This window comes from Lytechinus pictus, chromosome 15 (genome assembly GCF_037042905.1).
Source record: "Lytechinus pictus isolate F3 Inbred chromosome 15, Lp3.0, whole genome shotgun sequence".
In the NCBI taxonomy this organism is placed as follows: Eukaryota; Metazoa; Echinodermata; class Echinoidea; order Temnopleuroida; family Toxopneustidae; genus Lytechinus; species Lytechinus pictus.
This window is the reverse complement of record NC_087259.1, coordinates 9,066,363-9,078,618: the sequence shown is the minus strand read 5'-3', so window position 1 is coordinate 9,078,618 and position 12,256 is coordinate 9,066,363. Positions and strand designations below refer to the sequence as shown.

Below are 12,256 nucleotides of genomic sequence, written 5' to 3'. Positions count from 1 at the left end.
AAAAATTAATGCAATGTAAAGGAAATTGTCTGTATAGCAGAATAATAAAAGCAAATGTTTAACAAAGAAACATACAATGAAATTCAAACCATAGCCCATTGGTTACTATTTTTGTAGATTGACCAAACTCAATAAACATCAAATACAAATGATTTTATAGACGTATATGTTACCTGAATATAGATGATAAATCAGAATGAATTTTCTCAGAAATGCATTAATTGTGCACAATATTTAATATTGTTTTATCAAGTGAGTGGATAATCTCATACGATTATGAGTGTTAAACATATTAATCATAATAATGATGGCTTGAAATAAAGAGAAGTTAGGGTTAATAAGGTGCTCAATGAGTTGAAACAAATAATACAGATTTGTAACTTCCCTAAAATGTTAAGGTGTACATGTATTTATGAAGAAATAATAGCAACAATTGTAGTCGTGTTAAAAGAGTATAAAACGGACTGTTAATTTTGTGTGACAAGGTCTACATGTAAATGGAAATCTTGAGGTTAAGTCCAGGGGAGGTTTTCATGAAACAAACAGTGGTTTTCACTGACAAATTTGCTCTGAGCCAATCAGATGCCAGGATTTTGGTAGCTTAGTCATTGAAAATCAATGACTATTTGTTTCACGAGATGCTTCAGGATGTTAAGTAAACATTGAATAAACACAACATTTAGGATTAAATAGTACTAATGAGTTAATTCACAGAGGCGGTTTATAGACAATGGACTCTTCAAATTCTGTGGCATAGGTACCCTTCACTTTGCATACATGTACGCTGAAAAAGAACATTTGGTAGAATTAATCAGCGTAAACCATGATACAGCAAGTGCGGGAGTATATCTAGTGAATTTTAACAAATCCACATGTACTTTATCAAAAGTTATTGGATCTTTTGGTTCTTTCCCAGTGTAAAGCATACCTTTGTCACAAAACTGTAATAGCCCAAGGACTTCATTCAAACCACAGTTGTGAAATCCTCCTAATGGGTATATTTGTCACTTTTATAATTAAAGGCAAAATCATTTAATACAGAATGACAATAATATTTATCAAAATCAATGCAGTTTTGATTATTTCTTTTTTTTTCTTTGCATGAACAGGAACACAAGAAATACACAAATATACAAGAACACATAAGATGGGTGACACAACATATGCTAGTTGACATTTGACATAAAAAGCATGAAAAAAAAGCATTGAGTGTGACTATCTCTTATTTTTGTACACATCATTTCATGATCATATGCTAGTGTATATCGACGAAGCGCTGTAGGCACATAATCCTGGAAGAGAAACTCATGTTCAAGAAAATATTTATCTCGACCATGTTAATCAGTCAGCAAGAGTACGATTGGATATCAAACATTCAAAGTTGTGGACGCAAAAGAAGGGATACTGTAACTCTCCATTATTATCTAATCATAGCTTTTAATACGGGTACATGTATGTAAAGGAAATTAGAAAACTTAACCAGCATGCACTAATATTTCAATTAGAATAATTTCTATGTAGTTTCCTTCTGTAGGAATCTTTAAATGCATTTTATATGCATTATACTCACTGGAAGGAATTTTTTGTGAGAATAAACAGAGATTGGTTTCGTGTATTTAAGTTTTATTATGATTTTCATGGTTGGGGGGGTCTCATTGAGGCCTGCACACCATGCGCATTTACGAAATATGAAAACATTTTATCGTTCTCGTCACCAATTGCGATACCATGCATGTGTCACGATAAGGGAACCAAAAATATGCAAAATATGAAAAAGGAGTACACCACTGTTTAGGTCTAAAATCCTGAAATATAAAGTGGACTTCACTGGATAGGGTACCATGGCTCAACCACAAGGTCTGGGGTTAGAATCCTACCACAACATTGTCATCCTTTGACAAGGCATTTATCTACATTTGCCACCCTCCACCCTGGTGTAGTAATTGGGTACATGTACATGTACCTGCTAAAGACTAATTCCTTGAATGCTTGTTGAGCATCCGATTAGGGTAGACAGGCTAAAGCAGGGGTTATAGAATGCAAATTTCTTTATAGGAACATTGTATAAAGCGCTGTGTAAATGTTGCATAATATCATCATTCATTCCTTGTTTTAGTGTACTTTCTAAAAAGGAAAGTGAATATATGGATGATGTACAGTAAAGTCCTAAATGCAACCCCCCCCCCCCCCCATTCTCCCAGAGGGAACCATGGCAGACATTTGCATATACATGTAGCATGATGATTTTATATACAGGCAGGATTTTATTTTTTAAAAGCAGGATTCTTTAAGCTGTATTCTGAAAATAATGTCATCTCTATATATATGCGAACTTGCCACAATAATCTGAATTGATTACGATGATACCAATACATATCTGAATTGGCTACAATGATAGCAATTATAATTTCACCTCTAAATCTAAATTGATAACAATGGTAGCAGTAATCTATGATACCAAATACCATCTGAACTAGCTACAATGATAGCAATAATAATTTGGTTCCTATATTTTCTCAGAATTGGCTACAATGAGAGCGATAATATTTTTATCCCACTATCCTATTCTGCTACAATGAAAGTGATACTCTCACCTCAAAATCTGAATTGATTACAATAATTCTAAAAATAATTTCATTGACTAGTTTCTCTCTGCATCGGCTACAATGAAAGCAATCATAATTTTGCCTCTACATCTAAATTGTCTACAATGATAGCGATAACATTTTCATCTCTGTATCCCATTCCCCTACAGAGAAAGTGATACTTTCACCTCAAAATCTGAATAGATTAAAAGAGTACCAATAATGAATTCATCTACTATTTAATATCAGAATTAGCTACAATGACAGCAATGGAGCTTCCAACTTGAAATATGAAATGGCTACAATGATAGCAATAACATTTTCACCTCTAAATCTAAGTTGGCTACAGTGATATTTTTTGTCTTTACAGCGTAATAATTATTAAATATGTTTTTATCAATACAACGGCTGAGATTTCTACAAATATATGACCAGGCACCACAAACCAACAATAAGTACAATGTAGATAGAGAGGGTTTCCTGTAAATAGCAAAAAGAATCATTAAATCTCCAAAAAGTAAAAATAAGAATATTATCTTATCTGAAAGAGTAACTCTTCTTCGTACTGTCAAAATTTGAAGCTGTAACAAGCTGCAGGGGTTTTTCTTTACACCATTTTGCCGGACTGATTGGAAGTTTCACAGAGATTGCACAGTGTGCACATCTCATGCTTGAGTGAACCCCTCATATCAAACCTTGTTTTCTCCTTATTTTTGTTAGCTGTTACTGAATTTCATGTTTATCATACTTCTATGTTTTATCAAAAATTCTGTAAATATTTTCCATTATAATGTTCGTTTGTATTTTGTTGACAGAAAATAAATAAATCTAAATATTAATGTATCTTAATACTTGTGTGGGTTAATGTTGCTCAATTTTGCAAAGCTACAGGTATATATGATTTTAAAGCTTAGGATTTGCTTTTTCAAGCTCACTTATAACCTCAAAATTTGTAAGGGACAACTTTTGTTGGTTTGCGGGTTGCAGGTCACATATACATGTAAAAGCTATTTTATTTCATTTTGGGGAAGGCATGGAGCCTACCTCTGACTAAGAAATTCGTCCCCACACGGTTGACATCTGCAAAAACACAACAAACAGTGACTACCCACATTTACTACAAATTAGTTCTCCATTTAAGCATAGGTTAATATTGATTTGACTTTTTAAATCTGAGCTGTGAGGTCCCACCTATCACCTGTCTGTGATATATTATAAAAATGAAGCCCGGACAAAATTGTGCCCAAAAGAAGGTGAAATGTAAAGTTAAGTTACCAAAAACACCATCTTAATTTCATTCCATACACTGACATATCCTCCCTGGGCTGATAAAACCTCCTACCTCAAAATTTACATAGTTTGATGACAGTTCAGAATAAGCTAAATTTTAGAGTTATAACATGGGTAGCAACCTTCTTTTGCCTTGAAAGAGTTCTTCACGGGTATCAGGAGACTGTTTTCAGACAATATGAGACTGCCACTATTGCTATATATTTAAAAATCAGCCTTTCCTAAGCTGCCCTCAATTTTTTTAAATTTTGAGGTACGAGGTTTTATCAGCCCAGCCAGGATATACTATATATAATCTCCCCAGGAGATTTAGTAAATAATGATTTTTTTTTAGTCACAGATATCTTGAAAAAGTCTGCACAATTATTTTGTTTTGCTTTCTTGGTGTTGTTTCATCCATACACTGTATGAACAATGTTACAGACAAGTCAAGATGAATCAAAGTTCTTTTCTTTTTTTTTAAATAAGACCTTCGCAATATTAGCCTATGTCTTTTAAACAAAAGAACTAGAGGGTGCGCTCTTTTAGTGTGACTTACTGGCAAACATACATGTAATGTGTGCAAACCATAATATTTTACCAATATGGTGAGATTGTGTACTATATTAAAGCAACAAGGAACTTACGTGGAATTCATTCCTTGAGTTTTTAGTGCAATAATTCTCTGCTTAGCTTTTGCAGCACTAATTACATGCACGGCACACTACAGAACAAGGCCCCGTCTTACAAAGAGTTACATGTACGATTGATCTGATCAACCACAACTATGGAAAGCCAGCAACGTCAACATCTAAATTGCATGTTTGCTCAAAATATTTTCTGGATGTGATGTATAATCATACATACATTGTTTTCTTGAAAATTCAGTGTGCTTCTTTTTGTTTTCAAACGACATCAAGCAAATTTTCTGGAGAAAAAATTATGACAAAGTTGGATCTCCATATAATTTAAGATGATCAGATCGACAGTAACTTTTTGAAAGACGGAGCCCTGATTTACAACCACATGAACTGGGCGACGCAGATAGTATACAGATAGCGACGACATTAGTAAGAATTACATACAAGTTCAAAAGTAACGAGTGTAGGTAATTTTACTAATGCCCGCTCAAAATTATGTGCATTATTTGTTTTATAAGATAAGGATATAGAACCTTGTTTTTAAACCATTTCTTTCTCACCATCATGACCCGTCACCAGTCATCATACCTGACTTTACATGTATTACTGGTAAGAAATGAAGTCACGAGAGCTGCACGCCTTACGACTGGTCTATGATCCAATTTTGAAGCAAAGTATGTTTTGCTTTTTTTTTATTTTCTGAGAATGTGAACAAAAGGTAGTTTTTTTTTAATGCAGGTTCACATTAAATGTCAGAATACTAAACTGATATAACAATTTTGGATGATTGCAAGCTTTTATTTTGGAGTAAGGCTCAATTGGTTTCAAATCTTCGCCGATCATACGATTGCATTGTTACGACTAGATATTCCAATCACTTTTATTCTAATGACGGTTGCATAGTCACAGAAACGAACATAAGTATTCAAATCTAGACATTTACAAAGGGACATGTTCCATGTCTCAATATTTGCATCAAATTTTACGTTTTATTCCACAATCGGGTCGCAGACCTATCGTAAAGTGTACGGTGGCGTTAAATATGGCAAATTAACACATACAAGTAGCCACCAAAGAATTGGTAAGGATCTACTTCCTTCATCAAAACTTATAGAATGATACTGCTTCAAGTCAGCGCAAAATGCGATGGCTACTGTACAGTTTCAAATAATTTCACAAACTTACTTTTCTGATAATCTCTCATTGTCAACAACGGAAGGCAATCCTTTTAGCACCAAAATGAGTGGCCTCTGAGCACCTGAAAAATGGGAATGCAACGGAAAATGTCCATTGGGCGAAAGAAATCAGAAAATCTCAAGAATATAAACATTCTAGAATTTCCTGAACCTTTTGAGAATACAATAAATTACACAGGAGCTCGGGGAAATTTCACCCCAGAAAGGCTCCACAGAGCCCAGGAAACTCAAAATAGGGGCTATAGAAAATCCTCATTCGTTAAAGCTTATCTAATGTCGCAGATTCTATTAGTCTGCAAGTACAGACTCATACTTGACACTTTAACCAATAACAGGTCTAGAGTAAAGACTGGATTCCAAAGACTCTGTCTGTGTAGAGCCAGCCACAGTACACAGCGAATCTAGTCTCACTACTTCAGACTCTGCATTTTGCACAATATGCCAATTGCAAAAACCAAGGGTCTGTGCCTACAGACTAGATTCAGGTAGTACATGTAAGTTGTGAAAAGTAGTGCCCTAAAGTTAAAACTCAAATTTTTGCCTGGACTACATCAGGGTTGAATTGATGCAAATTCCATAACTCTTTTATTTTCCATCAATTTAAAAAGAATTTTCAGTGTTTTGTTTGTCTGATTCTGTTACAATCATATCGTTTTCAGCCTGGAACATACCTGCAAGAAATGAAGCTTCCACCATGGAGGCTATGCTACGGGTAGAATTATCAATGACAAACAAGAGAAGATCAGCAAGTCTCTTGGCCTTGTCTTCAATCTCTATGAGGTCAGGACTCCAAGTTTCTACTTGCTGTGAAGGCAAGTGGCAGAGAAGTAAGGGAATGGAAGAAAATATTTCATTTATTTTCCACTTCAGGATATAAACATTTCATACATACACAAACAAGGTAATACATATCTCTGGTGGGAGGATCACAAAAAGCACAGATATACAGTAGATGATGTAGATGGAAAAATGGATAGAAAGATGGATGGATGGATGGATGTGATAGATAGATAGATAGATAGATAGATAGATAGATAGATAGATAGATAGATAGATAGATAGATAGATAGATAGATAGATAGATAGATAGATAGATAGATAGATAGATAGATAGATAGATAGATAGATAGATAGATAGATAGATAGATAGATAGATACATGTAGATAGATAGATAGATAGATAGATAGATAGATAGATAGATAGATAGATAGATAGATAGATAGATAGATAGATAGATAGATAGATAGATAGACAGACAGACAGACAGACAGACAGACAGACAGACAGACAGACAGACAGACAGACAGACAGACAGAACGAACGAACGAACGAACAAACGAACGAACGAACGAACGAAAGAAAGAAAGAAAGATTGATTGATAGTTGGATACATAGGACAGACAAATGATAGAAATATAAACAGATACAAGAGATGAATGGATGGACAGAATACATAGAAAAATAGAGAGAGTAAAGGAGAAAAGTTACACAATGAAGCAAGATTCAGGAAAGGATTATTTTATACACATAACAATGCTTTCCGAGTTGGGATTTACTCTATCAACTGAAAATAAATGCAAAAGGAAGTGATGTCACATTTGACCTTAGTACTCAGTCAACATCGATGAGTATGTATTCAGTATATTTGCAGAGATCAGCCCATTTGTGTAGTTTCCTAGCAAAATTGTACACTAAAAACAGAAAATTTTCCAGAAGCATAAATATGAAGAACGTGAATAAAATGTAGCAATGCCAAGAGATGTTACCCTTCACCACACATATATTAAGTGCAGAAGTGACATACTAAAAAAATAAACAATTTTTACTCATAAAAAATATTTAATGTAACAGCAATATTTGAAAAATGCGTATCACCGTACATCACTGATAATGATATAAAGAATTAATATATGAATTGTACACTAGCATATCAAAAGATAACAATTAAATTAATGAAAAAATTACATCATATAGAAATTTAACATACATGTAAAAAAAATCCCATTGTCACTCGTATCAAACAAAAAAAATCAACTGTTGCCAATTTGACAAATAAATCCTTTTAAATAATATGCAAAGATGGAAAGTATAACTCACTGGGTTGTAGAAGGTAAGGCTATACTCTTTAAGCAGAGGAATAGCTACATCTCTCCTCCACGTAGTAGGATTGCACGAGCCACCTAAAAATACTAGAACGGAAAAGAGGGCAAATACTACTTTCACGATACAAATTGCATGTTATTATTTGGCAGTCCTTAAAGCAAAATTTTATTTTCGGAGGCTTTTTACAACCCTACTTCTTGAATCTGCGAAACAGCGGATAAGCGTTAACATTGCAGTGAATGAGTGAATACGGATTTGGGGGGGGGGTCTTGTGAGCATTTCAGAGGTGAAATCATCCCAAACCACTGTGCAAGTTTTTCGCTACCACCAGGCCATCACTAGTCCATGGCAGAGTCATGATGTATAAGAACAAATACCTCAGATTTTTATTCTGACTTGTAATCGGTAAATTGTAGATGAGCGGTTCGAATGCCGCTGGTTCCAAGATTTTTCTGACTTATGTTTCAGATTGAGTATACAATCTTGTTTACTGGCTGGGTGCATGCCAGAGATTTGAACCTTCAATAAGAATGAGTTACATGTAGGATATTTTTTTTTTTATTTGTGACGTCAAATGCGAGCAACTCCCCCATATATCATGTAATTCCATAAATTCAAATTATTTGATGAAACATGACGAATAACAATATTCTTCTTAGCAGGGAGTATGGCGTGTGTCAGATGATATATCCATTGGCATTGCAAAATTAAGCATCGCTTTCTATTTTAAGAAAATTTCAATTTTTTTTTTATTTATATCAAATGACATGAGGAGCTGCTCATCTATGAAGTCACAGAATCACAAACTTAATAACAAAAAAAATAATAAATCTGTTGCTATTCTACAGATTTTCATCAAAACCCATCACCTATATATTTTCATATATTTTTATTCCTTTAAAAAACAAATTAATTGTCAGGGTCATCTTTAGCTTTAAAGAAAATGAAAACTGTGGTTTTTTTATAGCAGAGTTGGCAATTTCATGGAAATGTAGGTACGTGTATTTCCTGCAAGGGGAGAAATACTGAGAAATACTTGCAAATGCTGAAAAGTACTTAAGAAGTATCTATATATGGTATATATATCAATAGGAAGGTACAGGGAAATGATAGAATATGCTTGAGAAACACCTGGGCAATACCTGAAAATATTCAAGAAGTATATTTCATAGTACTTCCCTGCATTTCTACTATTTCCCATTTTAGAAAATAAATCATCGTGAGTGGTATTTATGGTATTTTTCACCAGCATTTCCCACTCTGGCCAACACTGCTTAGAGACAAGTGACCCTGCTATGTTCACTAAAGCAGGTTTTTTGGTATAAATAATGTTCAGTTAGTATAGTCACGTATTGTATTACCGGACACTATTATGATTCCGGACGCGCATATTACTGCGTTTGAAAACAATTTCGTACCGTACGACTTCCGCAATTCAATTTCACAGAGCAATACATAGAACAAGATTGCAAAAACAAGGCGAAAAAATCCAACTTTTACCTTATTTATCTCTAAAATGACAGAAAATGCTTAAAATATCATATTACATAGTTTAGCATTAACAATTGATATATTTTCTAACGGAAATATGGGCCTGATTTGCCGAATTTCAATCTCGTCCAATCCTTCGATCGAATGATGAGGTATGGTGTATTGTGGGTGATCGTCGACGGCTAGTTCTCAAGACGGTACCCGCGCGCGAGGTTTACCGTGAGTAGAGCCGTCGATCGGCAGCGCATCGATAGAACTTGATGAGCGTCACGATACAAACGCGAGCATATTATTATTGGAACATGCAGCTAACAAGACAAAATAAAATAAGTTATGAAACACAAATTTATTACCAACATCTGCTCAGATTTTATATAAAAAAAGCAAATAATACTTAGAATTTACTCATGATATGATATAACAAGAAAAAAATCACACAAATTTGCTCTTACATCATTATAATCAAGGATATCTTTACCCGTCCGGCGCGCGTCCGGAATTATGATGTAATTTGTCCCGCACGAAAATAATTGTTTTTCGTGGAGGGGTATGCGGCAAGTGCGATGCAAAGAAAATGGTTGGTAAATATAAAATAATTTTATCATATTCATAATATTTGGAATAGCAAGTGTGAATTTTTCTTGATTGTATTTCCTCTAGTTGTCATTTTTAAAGCAATGAAATAAAGGTGTCCGGCAATAGGATACACTGCCATATATATATTTGATAGATACTTACCATTGAAATCTGAAATGACTGATGATCTTTGCTTCTTGGAAGGACTAGGAGGGATGGGTCTATATCTGGAATGTGAGGGTGAGGTAAGTCTAGGAAGAATTCTATAGGAAAGAACAAAAAGTATTATTAATAATAATAATAGGCATTTGTATAGCGGCATCTATCATTCTATCTAGAAATATTCTATTCCAAGGCGCGTTGTTATTATTAATATTACCCCGGCTTTAGCTCAAGCTGCCTTTCAGCGCTCACGCATTCAAGGAATTAATCCTGCCAGGTACCCATTCACCTCACCTGGGTTCGGTGCAGCACAATGTGGATAAATTTCTTGCTGAAGGAAATTACGCCATGGGTTGGGATTCGAACCCACGACCCTCTGTATCAAAGTCAGAAGACTATTCCACTGGGCCACAACGCTCCATTTGAAGATAGATAATAACAATAATAATAATAACAATAACAATCACGGGTGTTCTGTTTTAATCATTGTCAACCTTCACTGACTTGTACTATGTTTCTATAGTTTTGGGGAGCTTCCTAAAATAGTAACTTTGTCATCCAATGGTAACTTCCTTTAAATCCTTGATTCTGATTGGCTGATTAGCATCGTTACCATGGCAGTTACCGTTGGATGGCAAAGTTACTATAATAGTAACGTTTTTGCAACTGGGCTTGGCTTCCCTTGAAAGTATAAGGGTGTGTTCAATGTTGATTTTCAAATTTAAACAGCAACATGAAACAGGATCGAAAACACAATTACAAAACACTGATAAGCTGCCCTATCGAGAGCGGGAAATTTAAAGAAGAACAATGTATAATCAGCTTTATCTATTTGACAATGAACGGTGAACCGCTGATAGCGTTTGTGTTCTGTGTTTTTTATTGCATTTTCAGTAATAATTCATGTTGCTGGTTCAATTTGGAATTCAACATTGAACACACCCTAAGTCTAAAGGTAATGCATGGAGGAAGCTATGTGTACTAGCTAGGGATCAAATGGGATTTCCTTTAAAGCTATCACATGAATTGTCTCACAATACCATGAACATGTGAGTTACACCACAAACAACTAGTGAATAATACATTGGACACCATTTTCGAATGTTCGCATTAGCATTGAGTGCTATTTACTCTTCCAATATTGCAAGCACCTACATGTAGCAGCCATTGAATATTTCTTCAATTATTATTTTGTGTGAAAAATGTAAATTTGTATCTATTAATGTATCAAGTGCCCTTCATTGTTAATGACTTCATTATTAATAAAAATGACCCTTGTAGCACTTGTCTTACAAATTCAGTCATTGGATATCAGCTAAAGAGCTATACACAAAGATTAAATCCTAATTTTTTTTCTCCATTCCATTCTTGAGAAGTGGGATATGAAAACCCAGATATTTTGTTTTGATTAGACATCCAACCAAATAAACTTTCATACAAAACTTAGAATCACAAAATTTATCTACGTACTAAAGCACATCATTGTTTGCGTATCCATAACTATAATCTAGAAATGAATGAAACATTTGGAGATAGCAACATTCACTTTTTGGGGCATACACTGCAAAAACTCCGGTGTTGATTTAACACCAGCCCGGAATCTACATATGTCCACACCAGAGAAGTTTTGAAACAACACCAGTTTGGAATCAAACCGATGCTTTTTTTATGATACCAATTAATCTGGTGTTAGACTAATACCAAAACACCTCTCTGGTGTGGACATATATAGATTCCGGGCTGGTGTTAAATCAACACTGGAGTTTTGCAGTGTTCATATGTACATGTATACCAAAATTAGGGCTTTAAATATTATATTGGTTTTTCTTACCTTGGTCGCACATACTGTTGTTCTAATTCTGAGGCAAATATACAAAACTCTCCGAAGGTGATGTGACCTGTATTATCTCTTGGGTCACATTCAGCAGCAGTGTGAAGCATACAATACACTGAGAGAGAAAAAAAATGGTAAAGAGGAAAGAAATTTATGGTTTCATGATCTCATTCACATATTGTGGAGCGTTGTGGCCCAGTGGATTGGTCTTCTGACTTTGAAACAGAGGGTCGTGGGTTCGAATCCCAGTCATGGCGTTATTTCCTTCGGCAAGAAATTTATCCACATTGTGCTGCACTCAACCCAGGTGAGGTGAATGGGTACCCGGCAGGATTACTTCCTTGAATGCATGAGCGCTGAAAGGCAGCTCGAGCTAAAGCCGGGGTAATAAAAATAAT

At 34.7% G+C, this 12,256-nt stretch overlaps 1 protein-coding gene across 2 annotated transcripts in view; it reads right to left on the bottom strand.

Annotated features, from left to right (window-relative positions):
• LOC129277716 (uncharacterized) overlaps positions 1-12,256 on the bottom strand; it is a 31,491-nt gene that overhangs the window by 13,153 nt on the left and 6,082 nt on the right. For both annotated transcript variants that reach the window (XM_054913865.2, XM_054913864.2), the window contains exons 3-7: positions 11,856-11,973; positions 10,025-10,125; positions 7,790-7,881; positions 6,363-6,495; positions 5,681-5,753 (exon numbers count right to left, since the gene is read on the bottom strand). In XM_054913865.2, the coding sequence (XP_054769840.2) occupies positions 5,681-5,753; positions 6,363-6,495; positions 7,790-7,881; positions 10,025-10,125; positions 11,856-11,973 (517 nt within the window). The remainder of the gene's footprint in view (positions 1-5,680; positions 5,754-6,362; positions 6,496-7,789; positions 7,882-10,024; positions 10,126-11,855; positions 11,974-12,256) is intronic.